The sequence below is a fragment of the Acanthopagrus latus genome, chromosome 8 (genome assembly GCF_904848185.1).
Source record: "Acanthopagrus latus isolate v.2019 chromosome 8, fAcaLat1.1, whole genome shotgun sequence".
Taxonomy (NCBI): Eukaryota; Metazoa; Chordata; class Actinopteri; order Spariformes; family Sparidae; genus Acanthopagrus; species Acanthopagrus latus.
The window spans coordinates 2,794,206-2,814,704 of record NC_051046.1 but is presented as its reverse complement, the minus strand read 5'-3'; the positions used below and the strand labels follow the sequence as shown (position 1 = coordinate 2,814,704).

General features: G+C 46.2%; 1 protein-coding gene across 3 annotated transcripts in view; it reads left to right on the top strand.

Moving 5' to 3' along the window:
* The first annotated feature begins 2,937 nt into the window (after positions 1–2,937).
* The window catches only part of LOC119024887 (neural-cadherin-like), a 97,660-nt gene continuing 80,098 nt past the window's right edge, over positions 2,938–20,499 (top strand). Inside the window, exons 1-3 of one of the 3 annotated variants that reach the window (XM_037108086.1) lie at positions 2,938–2,952; positions 3,122–3,249; positions 3,652–3,747. Coding sequence is in view for 1 of the 3 variants with exons in the window: in XM_037108085.1 (XP_036963980.1) it covers positions 6,119–7,118 (1,000 nt within the window). In the remaining 2 variants the exon portion in view is untranslated. Of the gene's footprint in view, positions 2,953–3,121; positions 3,250–3,621; positions 3,748–5,153; positions 7,119–20,499 lie in introns of those variants that run through there. The other 2 variants (XM_037108087.1, XM_037108085.1) reach the window with 2 other exon arrangements.

Genomic DNA, 20,499 nt, shown 5'->3' with positions numbered 1-20,499 from the left:
GAGAGATGAAGAAGAGGAAGAGGAGGAGGTGGTGAAGGAGGTGAAGGAGGAGGAGGTGAAGGAGGTGAAGGAGGAGGAGGTGAAGGAGGAGGAGGTGAAGGAGGTGAAGGAGGTGGAGGAGGTGAAGGAGGTGAAGGAGGAGGAGGAGGTGAAGGAAGTGAAGGAGGAGGAGGAGGTGAAGGAGGAGGAGGTGAAGGAGGAGGTGAAGGAGGTGAAGGAGGAGGAGGTGAAGGAGGTGAAGGAGGAGGAGGAGGAGGTGAAGGAGGAGGAGGTGAAGGAGGTGAAGGAGGAGGAGGAGGAGGTGAAGGAGGAGGAGGTGAAGGAGGAGGAGGAGGTGAAGGAGGAGGAGGAGGTGAAGGAGGAGGTGAAGGAGGAGGAGGAGGTGAAGGAGGAGGTGAAGGAGGAGGAGGAGGTGAAGGAGGAGGAGGTGAAGGAGGTGAAGGAGGAGGTGAAGGAGGACGAGGTGAAGGAGGAGGAGGAGGTGAAGGAGGTGAAGGAGGAGGAGGAGGAGGTGAAGGAGGAGGAGGAGGAGGAGGAGGAGGAGGAGCAGAAGGAGGTGCAGAAGGAGGAGGAGGTGAAGGAGGAGGTGAAGGAGGAGGAGGAGGTGAAGGAGGAGGAGGTGAAGGAGGAGGTGAAGGAGGTGAAGGAGGAGGAGGAGGTGAAGGAGGTGAAGGAGGAGGTGAAGGAGGTGAAGGAGGAGGAGGAGGAGGAGGAGGTGAAGGAGGTGAAGGAGGAGGTGAAGGAGGAGGAGGAGGAGGAGGAGGTGAAAGAGGTGAAGGAGGAGGTGAAGGAGGAGGAGGAGGAGGAGGTGAAGGAGGAGGAGGTGAAGGAGGAGGAGGTAAGGACGAACAACATTCATGTTCCACCAGTGAAACACTGGAAACATGTTAGCATCCAAACATGGCCCCAAACTGCTTTAGCTAGCTGCAATATATATAAACATGTGACATGAACTGTTAAGAGAAGCTACACACATTCAACAGTGTTATTATTATTATTATTATTATTATTATTATTAGTGATTATATCTGTTGTAGTTTGTTTTATTAATATTAATATATCAATTAGTGAAGTGAAGCTGTTATTACTAATGTAGCTGCTGTATCCCCTCTGCTCCCATCTCACCCTCCCTCCCTCCCTCTCCTTTCCTTCTCTCTGTTTCTCTCCTCGACTTTCACCCCCCCCCTACCTTTCTTCTTCCCTCTCTCTCTTCTCTCTCCCCTTTCCATCTCTTTCTCCCCCTTCTTTCTCTCTCCCCTTTAATTCCCTCTCTCTCCCCATCTTCCTTCTCTCTCTCTAACCATTTAATTCTCTCCCTCTCTCTCTCTCTCTCTCTCTGGTCCTTCTCCTGGTTTCTTCCTGTTCAAAGTTTCTTCTTCACGAGTTAATCGTCGTCTCTCTATAAGTAAATTAATGCAGTGAGTGAATTTTGGACCTGCTCGGTTTAGAAAGTGACTCTCGGTGCATCGCACGTGAAGATCGATTGAGATCAGCTGAACAAATCGCTTCTATTTATCTTTGCCAGCACCCTATTTAGTAATGTTGGCTTTTATTTTGAAAAACCAAACTCTCAGAGGCAGGCGAGGTGAGATGTGTGTTTCCTGGGAGCCGGTTAAATCCTCCTCATTATTCTTTAAATGATTGGTCCTGCTGGAAAACAGCCTCCCGTCCTCCCTGCTTAAAGCCTTTTCACCCCGGACAATGGTGGTGATGAACGGCGGGCGTACATTCGCCTCTACTGTATGATGTATGAGAACAAGGTCGGTGTAGAGCTGCTGCTGTTATTAAGAGGCCACTTAAACAGTGTGCTCTGGTTAAAAAAAAAATGAGTTCAAAGAATTAAAAGAAAACTGAGTGTTTTTGAGACAGACGAGGATGTAACGGATCTATTTTAGTCCCTCTGGTGCTGACTCACCACCGCTGACAGCTCTCAGTGGTTCTGCTAAAAAGAAAGATGGAGGCTGAGGAGGACCAGATGATGAAGATCACGCTGGTGGATCCAGTTGGGTCCAACCGTGGATGATGGAGTTGTCCTGTGTTTAAGGCTCATGCGTAAACGATACGTGAGATGCTGCGGGACCACCGCGATGAAGAGAAATTACTGTGAAGTTTTTCTTCACGTGGGCCCCAAACGGCTCCCTCCTCTTAATCCTCCCAACCTCATAAATAGCACATTATTAAATCTGCGCTATTAGTTCGTAGCCTTGAACTGGTCGTGTAATGTGAAACCTGCCTAATTGCCGGAGCTCGCTGGGATAATTAACTGAGAAAAAGGGAGTTCGAGGAGTTTTCATCCTGCATCCGAGGTAATATTCACGCCTTTCAAAGAGATCATCATCTCAGCCTCATCCAAAAAAACTCACCTCGCAGTCGGCCGAAGTGCGAGGAGACACTAATTTTCATTTTCTTTTATTTTTCAATGACTGTCTCCGGTGTCTCTTTTTTTCCATGATGTGAGGTATCTTTTAATGTGCTGGTAGGAAGCAGGAACAAAAAAAAAAAAAAACCCACAAAAAACTGGATACTGTTCAAATCAGTGATCATCTTCTGGGCGAGCTAATCACCGAGGGCCGCACGAATCACAGCGTAGATAGAAACCGACGCGCTCCCCGAGACCGGATGTGGCCCTGAAGTTGTGTGTTTCTATCCAAAAACAACAGGCCATGCATTAATCATTAAATTATTTTTAGGCTTTCTCCTTCAAAAGTGGATGCCGTTGTTCTCATTTTTATTTTACGTGCCGAGTCTCCCGATGAACCAAAGTCAAACCTTCATGAGATGTGGCATTTCTAAGAGAGAAGGCGCTCGATAATGAGAAAGTTTGGATTTTTTTGTTTTTTTCGTTTGCTTCTCTCCTGCATCGCTGACCTTATCAGAGCCAAACGGTGCCTCCACTGCTTTATTATTATTGGCAAAGGTGGAGTCTGAACCTGGCTGCACACGATGCACCACGTAATTAATATCCTTATTAATAAACAGTTATGGTTTCTACAGCTTGAACACTACAGTAGGTGGTGGGAGCCTGGAGGGGATCACAGATCAAATCTAATTAGTCGTACCTAATACAAGAGGGAAGTGTCTTTATGTTTGTCCAGCTCCTCTGACTGCTTTTTGCCTGCAGGTCTTGACGAGGGGAAGACGTCCTCAGGGGCCCGAAGATACACGATGAGCGGCTGCTCCTGACGGGAGGTGTCATGGCGGTTTCCAGAAAACGGCCCTTTGCAGCTCCTTCCAGGGGGAACGAGCCGAGTAGGTCTTCCACAAACCTTACGAGAGAGATAAAAGAATAACGGTGTTCGCAGACGAATTGTGTGTGTGTGTGTGTTGGGGGGGGATGAACCAGAGAGCCGGATGCTTAGTCATCCACTTTAACTCGCCCTGTCATAATAAAACCTTTCCTGTTTCCAGCACGCTTAAGTCACTGTCTTCTGATGAGCCATCTATTTTTAACATTTTTAAAAACACGCCACTTACTCTGCGCCATAAACTGCCTATTAAGTGATGTCAGTGCCAGATCCTCTCAGCGCTGCTCTCCATCACTCCCTGTTTGTTTTTCCTGTCCTGCGTGTGTGTGTGTGTGTGTGTGTGTGTGTGTGTGTGTGTGTGTGTGTGTGTTTACAGGAAGAATAACAGACAGTTGTCAATTTACAGAACATGGAAGTTACATTATGGAAGTTACATTATGGAAGCTCCCCCCACCTCAACAATCCCATCATCCCCTGGTCTCTGCGGGACTCACAAGTTAAGGTAGGAAGCTTTAAACGCTACAGAGCTACAACCTTTGCCTTCAGAAGCTGTCTGCCTCCGTTTTGATTGAAGGGAATGGATTCGGGTCAATTATTCATTAAGTAAGCATGCAAGCTTTCTAATGTTGGTCGGCCCAGTGTACCGCAGTGTGATTTCTCTCTTTAATGCCCTGCAGCCTTCAGTTATCAGTTGGAGAAGAGGGATGATGAGACTGTTTCATGATCCCCCCCCGTCCGTTTTTTTTTTTTTTTTTTTTTTTTTTAAATTCATTACAGCTTTGTTGTTTTTTTATGTGATGTGTATGTCGGCGTTTCATCTCAGCAGATAAGTGCTGCAACCCTCCAGTCAACTATCCCTCGCACTCTGGCCCGGGCCCCCGTGATTGAATTAGCCTCTGCTACCAGCTATCTCCCATGCTGGCAGTCACGGCACATTTCTGCCATGTGAGACAACATGATAAAAGACAGGATTTGATTTGTATTCATGAAGCACTTAGGGAAGTTCAAAGAGAAGTTACAGAGCAGAGAAGAAGAAGAAGAAGAAGAAGAAGAAGAAGAAGAAGAAGAGCGGTCCTCTCGCTCAGACACTGTCTGTTTTTAGATGTCACAAATTCACCTTAAGTGACAAAACCACTGACATCGCTTGAGGTAATTTACCAACCAAAGGCTCCCCGTCATAAATTCACTCCGAGGTCATTCCGGAGCGCGTATCTTTGAAACGCCTTTCCCCCTCCTCCGTCGTGTCAGGGATTGTAAAACACTCCAGTGAGATTGGGGTGGCTTGGTGTGTCCTGGTGACACTGCCCACAGCTTGTGCCATGTAAAAAAAAAAAAAAGAATACAGCGATCAACCAATATGAGCTCTGTGCTCTCAGCTGCAGGCTGCGATTCCAAATTGTCTGGAGGCTCGCTGCCAGTTACCCGAGTTATTGCCTGAAAAAAGAACAGTTTACTGCAGAGAGAGGATTCGGATAAAATTGCAGTGATGGATTGTGGTTTCAAATTGATAAGGATCTTTCTGCGAGGTGCTTTGATGAATTTTCAAACTGAATACAGATGTATGAGCGGAGCAGCATCGCGTGGCATTGAATTACACGTCCAGCATAACGTCACACACACACACACACACACACACACACACACACACACACACACACACACACACACACACACACACACACACACACACACACACACACACACACTCCTAAAGCGTATGAATATTGATCTGTGCACGTCTCAGGTAAAGGTTGACATGATGTTGGAGACGGAACTCAAATGGAGCGTACAGCAGTGCTCTCTCATCCATTATTTCCGTATCTTTTTGACAATTCAGAGCCCTCGATGTAATATTTAGTCCTCTGACTTGTCACGTACGGAGCGGTGAGGGGGAATTGGAGCTGTGGGAATTAGCAGTAGCCACCCACAGATTAGGTTTAGAGTGCTCGGGGTGCTTAGCAGAGTGGGAACAGGCAAGGGTGTGCAATCATGGTGACAATGTTAATTTGAACTCCGGTTGTGTGTGCACGTAACACTGGCTGCAGAGCTGCACGGAGCTGTCTTAAATCATCATGTTTACACAGTTTACACTGCTCAGGTCCAGCATTTGCATTTATATTGAAGCATTTCTCGGTGTGTTTTTTTTTGTTGTAGTTTCTCCAAGCTGTGATTTAAAGGTTGTTTTGTGTGGACATGTGACTGCAGGAACCTGAAGTTCAGAGGGGATTTGTGGACAGAGAGGTCGAGGGTTTGATTCCTCAGAGAGGAGATGAGAGCATGTGCATGTGAGTGATCTTGAGCAAGGCAGCTGTTAATGCCTCGGTGGAGTCCTGGTTGGCTTCCAGACAGCGCGTCGATGGGAGAAGCAGCATATGTGTTCAGTCGACTTGGTGCGGACTGGAGGGATGAGTGCTCTCCTCTCTGTCACCACTTCTTTTACGCTGAGAGCGGATTTGTGGCGGACCCCGTCACGCAGCTGGGGAGGCTCTAGCCGTGTGCGCACTGGCTCATCCGCCGTGGAGAGCTAGCAGCGAGGCGAGGACCCTCCTGACCATCTCACAGGGTGGGGTTCACCGAGGAGCTCCGTCCCCGTGCGCCGCCACGCCCCCGCGCTTGGCGCTGTCCGGTGCTCTGGTGCTGAACGCTGGGTACGAACACAGCCAACAGCCTGCAGCGCTGTGGACTGCCTGCACGCAGCCGTGCTGCATGGAGCCAAGAGACGGACCTCCCGGGATGAAACAGCTCTAAGTTCACGGGGTCTCCTGGAAGGATCGTGTCGTGGATCACCATGAAGGGAATGTTTCTCAAGTGTTTTTATTGTCTTTTTTAATGATTTTTTCTGCCAGCTTGGAGGGACGTAACTTACCACCAACATGATTTGGTGTTTTTTGTTATGCTGCCTTCTGATGCCGGCCGCTGGATATCCAACACAGCGGCGCCTGCCTTTCTTTCACGGGCATGTTTTTGAGAACTCCCCGGCAGCTTCCAAAGTGAACGGACTGAGCGTTCCGGTGCGGCGCATCAACGCGCAAAAATGGTGCCCAGTCTCCGGGATGCACTTCAAACTGTACGGGAACGGCAGCGAAGATTTCCGCGCCTTCGCCCACCACAAGCGGGGGAATCTACTGCTAAAAACTTCCCGGGTCTTGGACCGAGAGGCTCGCTCAGAATACCTGCTGAGCGTGGCTCTGTGCTGCCGGACCTGCGGGTCGGCGGCGGCCGCCTTCGAGGTGGCGTCGGTGAAAGTGGACGTTCTGGACACCAACGACCACCAGCCGACTTTTCGCAGTGCAGACACCGTTCACATAACTTTAGATGACACCACCGCTCTCCGCAGCGTGGTGTACAGGCTGGAGGCTGTCGACGCAGACAGCGGCAACAACGCAGAGTTGACATACATCTCCATCCCCAAAAACGGCAGTTTCTATGTTGTCCCGAAAACGGGCGAAGTTTTGCTGGTTGACTCCCTCCTGGGGCTCCCATCTAAAGTCAAATTCCATGTTTTTGCCAGAGACCACGGATGGCCCCCTCTGACCAGTAAAGGTGTAGTGGTGACTATTGCGCCACAGCGGTGGGCGACGCGTCCTGCCGAGTTATCGGGGTCAGGCAGGGCAGGACGCTCCCCGAGGGCTTTACTGGACCCCGGCACCGTGGTGTCCCTCAACGTGTCTGAAGATGCCAGCATCGGCTCGGTCATAACGAGCCTGAGTCCCACCAGGTTTCAGTCAGCCGCCTACGAGCTGATCTACCCGGAGTCGGAGAGCTCCCCGGTGAGCGTGGGGCGCGACAGTGGAGATATCACCATAACCAGGAGGCTGGACAGGGAGACAGAGCCTGCTGTGGAGCTCTCTGTTAAGATTCAGGATAAACGAGGTGTGTAGAATATTCCTCCATTAATCTGCACTTAAGTGAACCCCCCCCTCCCCTCCCTCACCCCCCTCACCCCTCCCTCACCCCCCTCACCCCTCCCTTCCCCCTGGAATTATTTGCATTGTAGTGGTGGTGCCCTATTTTAATGGTGTGCTCCACATTGCATGCACATGTTCAAACTGTGCTGCCATCTGGACACCTCACTCTTCATCAGCGGAGGCTCTTCGACAGGCCTGACAAATCCATCATGTGCATCGTGTCCATATGAGGCTCGTCAGTGCAGCTGCAGCATCACAGGACTCGTTCCACAGGTGTGCCACGTTATCATCTGTACATCGGCACACCTGAAACACGAGCAGCGTTTTCAGGGTTTCATGTCAGACATCACAGGATGCTTGAGATCTGAGGCAGGGAGAGGAGGGAAACGTCGACATTATGTCTGTGATTGACATAGTTTGCGACTGCGAAGTTGTTTTCACAGCTAATCCTTGCAGAGTGGCAAACCACTTTGACCCTCTCCCTCTCTCCATCTCTCTCTCTCTCTCTCTGTCTCATCTGCTGGCATTACCTCTCTAATCCTCCTCTCATTCACTCTCTAGTCCCAGGGATTTGAAGTGGCACCGCCACAGTCAGTCAACCTCTCAAATTCTTGGAGGATAGGTGAAACTCGAGCGCACGAGTCGCTCTTGAGTTTTTCCTTCGTTCTGTGCCACTGAAAGTTTCCGATTTAAAGCTTAAAAAAAACAAAAAACAACAACAACCAAAAGGAAACAAAGATGAAAAATGATTTGCTTTGTAATTGAGCTACACAGTGTGCAGGAAACAGTGTGCACTGTTTTCATTTTGAAATGCCTGCTGCTGTTACATTGCACAGCATGTTCTAGATTGTAATTGCATGTCTGATTGGGACACATTCTTGCATTGGAGGATTTTTTTTTTCTCCTTCAGAGGGAACAAAAATAGTCAGAATTCGCACTTTCTTCTCACAGATGTGTGATAGAATTGAGCCGCTCCAGCCTGACAGATATTCAGATACCTTCCTCCATTTTACCTCCCTCACCTGTGAAACTCTCCTCTCCTGATCAAAGGCATGGCGTGTCCTTTATCCTGCGACTGCAGCTTCCCAGACAGAATCCTGACGGGGAGTCTGGGCGGACAGGCCTTTCTTCTTCCCGTCTCATTCCCAATCCCTGCGTACGCGTCACTCTGACTGAAGGGGTCCATTTCAGATGTCTTTTAAAATATGTTTTTAGAGATTCGGCCCAATCTCTCACATGAATTCCTGCCTGTCTCACAGATGAAGGAGGGGGAAATGATTGAGATGCTTTGTGTGTGCACCTGTCTTGGTGGGTGTTTGTTTGTATGCAAGTGTGAGACAGCCCAGTCATACTAAAACTGACCCCAGGTGCAGTAACAACAGTTTTAATAAGGCCCCATGAGTTGCATCGTCTCCACTTACTTTACCGCGGTGAACTCTCTGTAGCACAGAGCCGTCCGTGCTGCTGACAGTCACCTGCTGAATGTCAAACAGGAAACACCGTCAGGCAGCAGTCCTCCCCGCAGTTCAAAGAATATTCGAGTCAGCAGCGTTCGGTGCCAGCCTGCATAATATTTACGACACAATTCACGTACAAAGGGCTGGACAAAATAATGGGTATACCCTGACACAAAACAGCATGACAAAACCGAGTCCTCAAAAGCGAGAAGCAGAGTTGAAATAACGCCTCTCAGCGAGAGCTGCAGAGCTGCAGCGCTACCTGTGCTGCTGGAACAGTACAGGAAGCTTTCTTGGCGGCATGGTTGTAGGTGTTCTGTTGAATTGTTCTCTCTTCCTTTCATTTTGTCCACCCCAACATAGATCCTGAAGATCCTCTTTTCATTCTGCTGCCTCCCAAATGCTTTTATCACGGCTACTATCACCTCCATTACTATGAAACAATCTCTCGGAGGCCCGTATGTAAATGTTTGCCTCCATGAGCGGTTTTCTCTTCGCAGTCCATCACCGCTCAGTGTTTGCTCTCCTGTATAATTCCAAGAACACACACATGTTCGCTGTGTTGGTGCTTGTTAGCCAGTGAATGCGGATTTTTGCCCAAAAAAAAAAAAAAAGTGTGGTAAACGTGTTCATTAAGTCACTCATTTGGACGTGGAATGCTAATCACACTGGCGCGAGGCTTTCTTATGTTAATAAGTTTGCTGTTGAGCACGGCGTCGTGATTATTAGAGCCCTCAGAAGAGCTGTTATTTGTGCTGTTCAAATGGAGATTAAAAAGTCTATTTGGATGCTAAGATATCTCCGATAAATTATTCTGGCACGTCGCAGACTCACAGCGGTGCTGGATTACTCGCAGCATGGGGCCCATCCTTATTGACACATTTACCTGAAAGAAAATGTGCTTACCAAAAACTCATCCTCTGCCCCCTTCTATCGCTCCGAGACGTGACATGTTTGAACACTAAGGCTTCTTTGTAGTCTGTTGTATTAGCAAAAAACAAAACAAAACAAAAAAAAAACAGTGTTAAAAGGTTTGATTTGAATAATAAAGGTTGTAATGTGCTAATTATGCCATCAAAATGTTTTTGTTATCAGGACAGAGTGTGGTGCCACAGCCGTTTGCACACATTTTACCCCGGGAATGCATAATTTGTCAGGATCCATTTATAAAAATGATGTACAGGCACACAAACAACAAAATGTGGTCGCTTAAAATAAATCTGTAACTCTCATAACTGCTGCTGATTCCCAGATCTGATGCGCCTGTGATCGTTTAGTGTAACGGTGCGGCGCAGCTCCACGTGTGGCTGCTCAGTGTGAACAGTGACATTGTTCAATCAGTCTTGCTCATTTCTGAGCTAATATTCTTATATTACATATATATAAATATCACGTCGCTGTGATTCATTATGCCGCTTTACTCTTTAATTACTCGCCCCCCCCCTCCAAAGTTAGGAATTACTTTCTCTGTTGCGCAAACACAACAAACATTCTCACTTAATTTCCTTTAATTACACCTCGCTCAAAACTTTCTTTTTATGTAACAAGAAAAATGAGGTTGTTTAATTTCGCAGACTAATTTTAGATAACTGTGTGTGTTCTCAGCTCATAATAAGCATGAATCTGAGACAGGGTTTCTCAAGGCCTCCTGACAAGCTTCAGAAACGTCCTCCTCCCACTCTGATGCATCCGATTTAGTAGTATCACCTTGTTTGCCCAGAGGAGTGTGTTTCCTGCTCAGGGGGCCCCCATGAAAGCATCCCCTCCTTTCTCCTTGACTAGATCCCCCTGCTAATGTTTGGGAAATATTTACCTTCTAAACTATATTCGCTGCACCAAAAATCCCCCGAGAAAACAATGATTTTTTCCGACGTAGCCTCTGTGTATCAAACCAACAGTATAAGGGGGGAGAAAAAAGAAAAGAAGGTAAAAGCAATGGAAGTAGGCCATGACTCATGACTCACAGAAACTGGTTATGTGGTGTTGTTGTGAGGAGAGCGGCAGTGAGGGACCTCTACAGCTCTTCCTGTAAAGGATTTTCGCTGGCCCACAGAGGACGTCAGTTTAGATTTGTATTGTTGGGGATTTTTTTTTTTTTTGTGCTTTCGGTCGTCCCGCCCGAAGAATCTTTTTCTTTGCACCTGAGTAGGAATCTGTTAATGGTATTTGACGTGTTCGAAGGAGTATTGAACAAGTGGTGCAGTCCTTTGTGAGTTGGAGTGGTGGTGCTGGTGGAGGTGGTGGTGTTGGTGGTGGTGGTGGTGGTGAGGGGGGTACTGGAGTGGTTTCTCCCTCTCCTCTCCGTTAGGTATCTGTGGGCAGGGTGGCATTCAGCTCATGGTAATCACCTCTTCTCAGCCTGTTTTTTTTGCAGAGAACCTTCCTCTGCTCTCCTCTCGCTGTCCTCCTCCCTCTTCCCATCTCTGCCTCATAGTCAGCATCTCGCCTCACGCTGTCTTTAATCCAATTTCCCCCTTTTCATACTCGTTTTCTCTCCCCCCCCCCCCCCCCATTATATTTGCATATTCCCCTTGTGATGTGAAATGAATTGAGAAGAGACCCGATCTCATTTTTGTTTGTAATTTGTGACTGTGGGGCTGTTTGTTTAAGTAGAAAACAGTTTCATAAAAAGCTGTCTGCATTTATTCAATTTAGTAAAAAAAAAAAACAAATGCCTGTGGTGATTACGCATTATTTTTGCGTGATTGGCAGCCAGCTTGTGGTCGCCTGTGCGTACACACAAACGTTTTCCTTTAACATGCACGAGTCTAATTGTGTAAATCTGTTTGTTTATCAGTCTTCGCCTGTGGTAAATGTTATGATTGTCCTTCAGATACCCTGCAGCCGAGATTCTGAGATGGGTTGTCTCTGTCGACATGCTGTGAAGCTGCAACATGCCTGCAGCACTTGATTTCTTCTCTGTGGTCTCTCAGATATCAAATGAATGTGTCTAAACTACATCCCTGCAGTCGTCTCTTCTACAGTCTTAGCATGTATCTGATGCCATGTAGGAGGGAAGGGGAGTGTGTTTGCCACAATTTTCAAAGATGGGATTAAGTGGAGAGAACAAGAGCAGCGAGAGGAAGGAAAGTAGCTCCTCTTGCATGTAAAACAGATATTTTTCAATAAACATAAAGCATATGGATATGGATTATTTTCAGTATAAAGGCAGAGTCAAACTATTACCATTTTACACCAAGAAGAGGCAATTTCTTTCCCCCATTGCCAGGAGATGAGTTTGCCTTTCTTTGTTTTTTTTCTGGCGGGTATCGTTCGACATCACAGAAAAACAAGGAGCCGTAGAAAGCAAACGCGGAGGTGCCAATGTTACGCTGGTTAATTTTTGATATCTTTTCCTTCAACCTCTCTTTCAAACCGAACACAGACTGAGTAATGTTCAAGTGCCGCTTGAATGGAGACGGATGGAAACCGGTGACACGTCAACGTCTAGAACTTCAACACGCGTCGCAGCGTTGCAGCTGGAGGAGTGGTGAAAATGAGCATTTTCTACCGAGTGTTGTGTCGTTATCATCACAGCTAATCAGGGCTGGAGCCAATAAACACCCCTGACTTCAGCAGAGTCTCTCGACCTTGTGATATAAATGCCGATTGTACCCTTTCTCGCAGAAGGCAGATGTTAGTGGGTGTATGAAAGGGTTTTTTCAAAATCTTCCAATTTACTTATCCCGTATTCACACAGGATAAATTAAGTCTGTATTTTACTTGTGTTTACTGATTATTATCTCCTGGATACGATGTCAAGGCTCCGTACAACTTTTCAGAAGCGAAGCATCTGTTTATCTTCAGCAGCCACGTTATTAAAATAGTTTATAGTCGGTTTTCCATTGTTCTGCATGAGTAACAAGCAGAAACACCCTTGCAGCGTATTCAGATCGAGTCAAAGATGCTTTGAGGATTGTGTGCAACCTTTTGTTGTTCTCACCCTTCTCTGTCAATGCAGCCGATCTCACAGAACAGCTGTTGTATGTTGACATATTAAGTGTTGGATGGACTGTATTTATCCAGCTCCTTTTTCTTGTCTTACTGAACACACACAACGCTTCACAATGCAAGTCAACATTCACCTATTCACATACACGTTCATGCACCGGTAGCAGACACTACCATGTGACGTGCCACCTGCTCACCAGGAGCAATAACCATTCATACACGCTCACACACCGGTGGGAGAGTTGCCGGGAGCGATTTGGGGTTCAGTATCTTGCCCAAGGACACCTTGACATGAAGACTGCAGGGGCCCCCATCACAATTATCAGCTGCGATCAAATTTCTGCTTAGTTTAACTGTCTGACGGCAGAAAACTGCTTTTTTTTAAAAAAAAAGGAAAAAAAAAAGAAAAGAAATACAACCCTAAATCACAGACGTGCCAATTCACACAGGACTTATATCGTTGTATTATCACATGGCAGCTGCGTTTGGTGAAATGTGGGATGCAATTTGCGGTGGAATTTATTCTTTACAAATTGTGGACACGGCTGCTGCGAGATGGCTGCATTAACATTTAAAATGAGTGACAGAGAGGGTCAGGAGCATCAAACGTTCGGTCATATTAAAGCACAGCTACCAAACATCTGTTACTTGATCTAACTCATCTCCATATGTGCGTTAATGCTCATAAAAATGCAGAAAGTTGGTGAAACAACTATCTTATTAATGTGGCTGCTGAAGAACAGATGCTCTGCTGTTGAGACGCAGATGTAACGCAGAGCCTTGACATCATATCTGGGTGCTAAATGTCAGCAAAATGAGGACAAATACACATTTCATAAGAATTAAAACAAACCAGAGAAAATAAAAGTTGAATTCAAGCAAAGTACATAATTTCTTCTTATCATATAAAGGAGGACCAGGTTGTATGAACCATCCACTTAATGCCTGACTCTTTCCAAATTCAGACGTCATCATCTTTCAAATGAACAGATGAAGGTGATTGTGTTGATTTTAATTCTTATTCTCCTCATCACAGAACTGGTAGTGACAGTGTTGGGGTTCAGCGTTTAACCACATATATGTGAGAGGGATTAAATTTTAAAAAATAGGGTCCCAGAAGTTGTTCAGTGCCCTGACGTGCCCAAATCATGTGGCCCAAAGTGGCATCCGGTACATTTGGGATTTACCGTCGGGTGTATTTTCGCTAATCTAGCGTTTGAGAAATGCGGTCGGTGGAGGACTTTGAACTGACGAGGTCCGATAGTTCTTCCCCCCGATGTCCCCTTCCAGAGCTGCTTTGTTGTCCAACCAAGTAAGGGGCTTAATGTGCTGGCTTGTGGCGCACACTATGGAGATTAGGCCCTTCTCATTCGGGTCGAGATCTAAGAAGCAATGTACTGAATCAACTGGTCAAGGATGGAAAATGCTTTTTTTTAGGGAAACACTTGAGTTGCAAGTATTTAAAAAGGTGTAACCTGTGGATGTTATTGTCGCTACATGCGGTGCAGAAAGAGAAAAAAAAATTTGAAGTCTTTGCCGTAACCAAAGTCTGCTTTTTTTTTTTTTTTTTTGTAAGATTGTGTCCTGTGATGCAGGATGGTGCTCAGGGACACAGAAAGGTCAGGCCGAGCTGTGGCGCTGCAGGGCACGGTCAGAGAGCGTGGCTTTAAGATCAAAAAGGTTAAGTGAGGCAAAGGTGAGAAACCTGGTGAGGACCGAGTAGAGACGGGGGGGACGGATGGAGCTACAAAAAAGATGGAGGCAGTGTGTAAAAAAAAAAAAAATAATGTGCCTGTGTGAGATTGTTTTTTTCCTGCGTGCCTATAAGCTTTACTGAAGATAAGTAAAGGGCAGCCAGATCAGAGGCAGGCAGTTGTATACTGCAGATGAGGTCAGCTTGGTGAAACATAATTGTCAGATGGTTAGAGGGCAGAAGTGAGAAACTATTGGGGTGGTAGGAGGGGAATGAGGTGTGCATGTACTCTAGCCTGTAGTTCAGAGTGGATGGCTACAGGGCACCGGGGAGGGCGGGAAGAAATATAGTTGTGCTGTGAAAAGGGCAATGTGCGCTCATATTTGTCTGAAGATTGTTTGTAGGGCAAATGCGGGGAAGATGAGAAGAAAAGTATGATCTGCCCTTTGCAGCGGCAGGAATAGAGAGAGCGCAAAAGATAGAGAGATAGAAAGACAGAATACTGCGCGTTGTCTCCCGATATGATTCCTGCCGGTACTGACCACTGACGTCCACCTCCGATTAGACAAAACAAGATGTTGGTCACTGTCGTAGGTCGAGGATCACTGCCAACCGGTTACAAGTCACTGTTAAACACTTAAAGGCGTCCACAATCTGCTGTTCCGGTGAATCGAAGCGATCCTGGTGTTTAATCTTCTCTTTCTTCTGTTTTCAAACTTTGCATACCCTCCGTTACTAGCAGATCTCACAGTATATGTGCAAACCAGCAGAGAGGAGATGTAGCCACCAACTAGATGGCGATGCTGATTGGAGGAAGTGCTTCATGTTGCTCAAGTGTCATTAAGGATCCCACCGCTTTAATTGCGAGACTTCTGCTACTCTGCCCCTGATTTGCTTTGCTTCCATCGTGTACATACAGTGAAAAGCCTCGACAGCTTCGCAGTCCTGGTACTTCGTGCTTCGCGCATCCTTCTTGTTCTTTCTAACGGGAGAAGGTGAAATAAAATTGTACTCGCAGCCACGAACTGGTGTCTGTTCACGGCTGTTATACCCGCGTCTGCTGCACAAACAAAGGAAGGCAAGGAACAATGGATTTACTGTTAAATCACACCACAAAATGAGACAATAATAAGGGGTTTTATCTGTGTTTTTCTTGCTATTGGTTTTGTAAATCAAACGGCAAGCAGTGAAGCTGAAACAGCCGTTTATGAACTTCAGTTTCCCCTCGGTAAGCTCCATGACCTCTCCGGCTGTAGCGGTCCGGTTTGTCTGCTCTGCCTACCCTGGTATGAGTTCCCCCGAGAGGACCAGCAGCAGACCAGGAAGGGATCCCAAGAGGTTGGTGTGTTTACTGGGGAAACCAAAGTTCAGTTAGAGAAACGCAGTAGGGCGGGTTTAGCAGGAAAAACAGTGGGATCCATAATAACACACTGCAAACCACGCAATGTGATTGATAGCTGGCAGCACGGCAGATGAGATGCTTGTGTAACAAAACTGTGTTTCAATGAAAATAGTTTTTCTTTGCTGAGTATTTCAAAATTGAGAAACTATCTGCGATCATGATTCCCATGAAGTTGTGATATCGTGTTACTCCTTTGACCCGAACACCTTCTCCTGCTCTTTTTGATAGGAAATAACGTGTAAATTATCTGACGCTTTGATGTTTTGAGCACCTGGACCTCGTCACAAGTCACACTTTCTAACTAACTCTTACAACAGCTAGTGGACTCTGTTTCTTGAGCACGACGCTATGCTGCGAGTGGACATTTGCTGAAATGACCGACGCTGTCCCTTCTCCTTTGAGAGGACTTTTCAGGGATTTATGTGTCACTTAAAAAAACTGAGCTGGTGGTCTGCCGTGACTAAACGATTATAACGGATAGCAAAAACACCGCATGTTATCATGATGACATTATAATGAGAATAAGAGCAACTGCATTTAATGTGAATCGGTCGCGTCTCATTTCCTTAATAAGGTCAGTATCGACCCTGGCGCCAGATCAAATCGGCAAATCCCTTCCACCAAAACAACTGGAGGAGGGAGGGAAGAGAAGGTGTTTGTGTCCTGATGTCAGATCAGGATAAGATATAAAAAAAACATGAGAAGACAAAGACGTGGAGTGAGCGACTTGCTGTGCTTTACGACTGTCTTTCTGTTTACATAAGCAAAGCACATCTCATTAGAGCAGAAACCTCCAACACTCGACCTACATAAATTGAGCAAGTTTTTAGTGTGAGGTGATGCATCGGGTGATGCGAGTGCTGCATAAGGCACAGTGCTGCGAGGACACTCATGGCGACAGGGAGTTTTTATCTGGCCGAGGGTCTGCATTATTGATGCCCATTACCACAGACATTGTCAACTCCAGACATTGCACGGAGGCAGGCGCTGTCAGGTAAATGTCTCGCTGACCTCCAATGGCACAGAATCTCAGATTGCCTTCGTGCAACCTGGAGTCTACCTGTGTGATAAATGAGCTTTACTTGCGCAGTGCACACGGCGCTTATCACCACCGGAGACTGTTTTGTTTTATTAAATCCAACCCTTGTGCTTTGGTGACACCAGCTTTGGAGGAGACAACAGTTTGAGGGTTTTTGTGGATGTCATTTAGTTTTTTTTGTTGCAGTTGTTTTAACTGTGATTGGCTATATTTGTAATGATATGTAAGTGGACGATCATTTCCCTCCACACCTGCCATCTTCATCGTCCATTTTAAACTTTAGTGTTGGCTCCACCTTTTCATGCTTGCTAGCCTTTCTGTGGCGCTTTCTCCTGGGAGCTGAATTGATTTTGCGCTATTGATTAACCAGGAGCTGTTTTGCTCGCAGTCACAAAACATCACTTTAAACAACAATTTATATGTTGCAGAATAGGCTGTGACAGACTGTTGCTGATAGTTTACAAACTGGTGGAGAGGTAGGTGTGTGATTGAGTTGAGAGGCTGATAGAACTGTCCTGAAGCACTCTAATGAATCAGCCTTTCAGACAAGCTCGCCTGTAGGCGAGAATGAGCGGGGGAAAATTGGAGCTAGTGCTGGGACATGTCATGGGAATTCAATGCTTGTGCTTATTTATCTATTTGGTCTTGAATTTCTCAACCTTTTGTACCCAAAGGTCCAATTAACTGAGCATAACAATAGTTGCAGTTTGGCTCTCGGTGGCCCAAGGAGGCACTGATAAACACACAGGACGCAGACAAGTTTGAAAGCTTTGCTGAATGAACTGTGAAGAAGGATATTTTTAATGCAGGGAAAAGATCTCATGGCTGGCTAAGTTGCCCAGTGAGATGTTTTGACATGCCATGAACTTTGCTTTAGAGTAAAGTGCACAAATTGCAGTAATTGTGCGACATCAATTTGCACAGCGTGCGTGCGGCTTTTGTTGAAAAGATGAAAATGACTGCCATGCTAAAAGCCATGTTCGAATGAAGAAAAATACTTTTTCTTTAACATTTTGGGCTGACTGATGATCAAAAAGACTATGGAGAAGGCGAGGGAATTGCGGCCGAGATTAGAAAATGTGTTTGAAGATGATGTCCATCTCATGGTTCAGTTATTTAATCAATTCCAGGAAACAGGGGGACTAAAAAGTCTACAAGTCCATCACAGCCGGGAGGATTGATGATTACAATGGCAGGTGTCTTTGATGCAGAGAGAAAATGTAGTGCCTCTCAGGGCTGATGAGTATCCAGGAGAGAGCTCGGGCTACACGGGCTGTTATATGGATGATTTCAAATGTGACTTTGAGTGTGTTCGTGTGTGAGACAGCGGCAGATATACAGAGAGATAAGCAAACACAGGATCCGAACTGAACAAAGGACCGTTTTTTTTGTTCTAGCTTTGTGATCCGTCTTGGACGGACTATTGAATGCTATTGTTATGTTCTTCCCAGATGTATTGGGCCGTTTCTGTTACGTCCGTTCCAAACTTGGCTCATGTGCATGTGGAGCGTTTCTGTGATTTTTTTTTCCTTTTTTCTCTCCTATAACTGTGTTCCAGCCACCAATTTGTGTCTGTTCTCAGTGGAACTAGTGAACGTGCATGGCTTTCTTTTTATTATCCTCGCTGCCTCGACAGCGTAGGGCTTAATTCTGTGGACTAATCAGACCATATGGTCTCTACAGTCTTATGATGTGCTGAGAAGGGATGGGACAGGGATGCTGCTGTGTCGTTAGTAGCACCAGCCTTGGGAAGCACAGACACGCACCACTGCAACACATGTGAGGATCAAGACCTTGAAGTTAGTGCAGAGAGTTCAGCCTTATAACTTCTTTTACTGTAAACTAAAATGAAATAAGATGAAATATGTAACAGATTTCTAAAGATGGAGCGTGAGGATTTTTCAGTTTTCTGTGAGCTGCGTATCTGCTCTTTAAGACTGTGGCCACAGTTTTGTGCGTCATTTTTCACAAGTTATCGACTCGTAATTACCGCTGCCCTTTCTGCCCCGACACCACAGCCGCTGTTTAATCGAGTAATTTCAATAATTAATTGTTTGAATGTGCGTTAACTTGGTTTTGATGGATATCTCTGACTGAGAAATGGCTTGCGTCTGTCAAGCACTAAATTGAGGATCTGTGCCTAAATGTTCAGTTAGCACTGTGAATAATCATGTGCTGAAAGTTACAGATGAGTCGCTCAGCTTGTCTTAATATTTGGATTGAGTGCGATATCGCCATATATTTAAATCCTACTGATGGAGCATTACTCTTTAAAAGTATTACTATGAGCTCATGTTCATCCAATGTGAATTTGTGAACATTATCGCTGATTTGGGGCATTAAGGTTGATTAATGTCAATCTTTACTACATATGTGAAATATAATCAGAGATTTCCGTTGTTAGCGCAGCTTTGATGGCAGATATTATTATAAATCGTGATGCGTTTGGGGAGTTTAACACTTGGTTTCTCTCGAACACAGTGGGTGATAAACATTGATCTTGTTTAATCTTGCTGGCCTGCTGTTAATGACGGCCGATGATGGTCCACACAGGACAGACTGCTCACTGGATTAGACGTCTAAATGAGGACTTTATCCTCATCCTCCCTTCCTCTTCCCCCATTACCAATAAGCCAGGCTGCAGTCACATGCTGTGTTACAGTTTAATGCATGTGACTAGCAGAGTGTGTGGCATCCTTAATGCACATGTGTGTGTGTGTGTGTGTGTGTGTGTGTGTGTGCAGTGCAGACAATGGACAAACCATGTTCGTTCGATGTTTTGTCGGTGTGCAGTCATGCGAGGGTGCCGTGTTTACGTTGGAGGAACGCTGTCAGAGCTCCGGCACACGTTCGCCCTGCTGCTCCATAATAAACTGCTGTATTTCCACAGGAATACATTTGCGATGTGCAACACATTATTGTACCTGTGCACAACAACAGACAGTGATAGGGTGTTCCCAGAGTGCCTCCCTCTCCCCGTTGTACTAAACAAACACAGGCCCAAGTTCTGGTTGCAGTGATAGATTAATGCTGTCTCACCCATACACTGTGGCTTGTTTTCTTATTAAACCTGTGGGCTCCTTCTGTTGCTTCTGCCTGGCTCTGCTCTGTGTGTTTGTGTGTTGGCTGCCCCCTCCATGCTGTGTGTGCTGGTGTTTGTTTGCCTATATACGTATTTCTATGGAAAAGATATCGAAAAGGGCTCCGAGGACAACCCCCATCAATCACCAACTCAGAGGGAAAATGGAGAAAGGGATGGAGGATGGAAAGAGAGATGGGGGTCGCCGCAGGAAGAAGCATTTGGAGAAAAGAAGAGGGGGAGACAGAGGAAAAGTGGATGAATGGATGGAGCAGTCCAAGCTGGCTCTGATTGAGCTGGGTAGTGTAGTTTATATCCTTTAGAGATAAGGCCGGGGAGCACTGCTCAGCAGCTTCCTCCCCCTGTAGCTTGAACTGAGCATGATAATAAGAAAGCGTGAATGGGGCAAATTGAATTAATGCCGCGGCACACCATAAAAGCCCTAACTATAATGCATTTTAAAATCCTATAATGAGCAGAGAGCTAAAATAATTTCACACTCCAGTGAAGAAGATGGCCCCTCTAACAGATTTTGGGCCTGGCTGACACTGCCTGGGCTTTTGTCATTTAATGTGGCCCTAGGTGCTATGTCGGAATGATACTTACTCTTACTTCCTGGGGCACAGCGGCGTGAGAGGCTAACTTTGCGAACAAATAGCCGCAACGCGTGCAGAGCTCACGTCCGAGCGGCAGGGAGCGGCTGCTTTGCCGGCTAATGTCTCGCT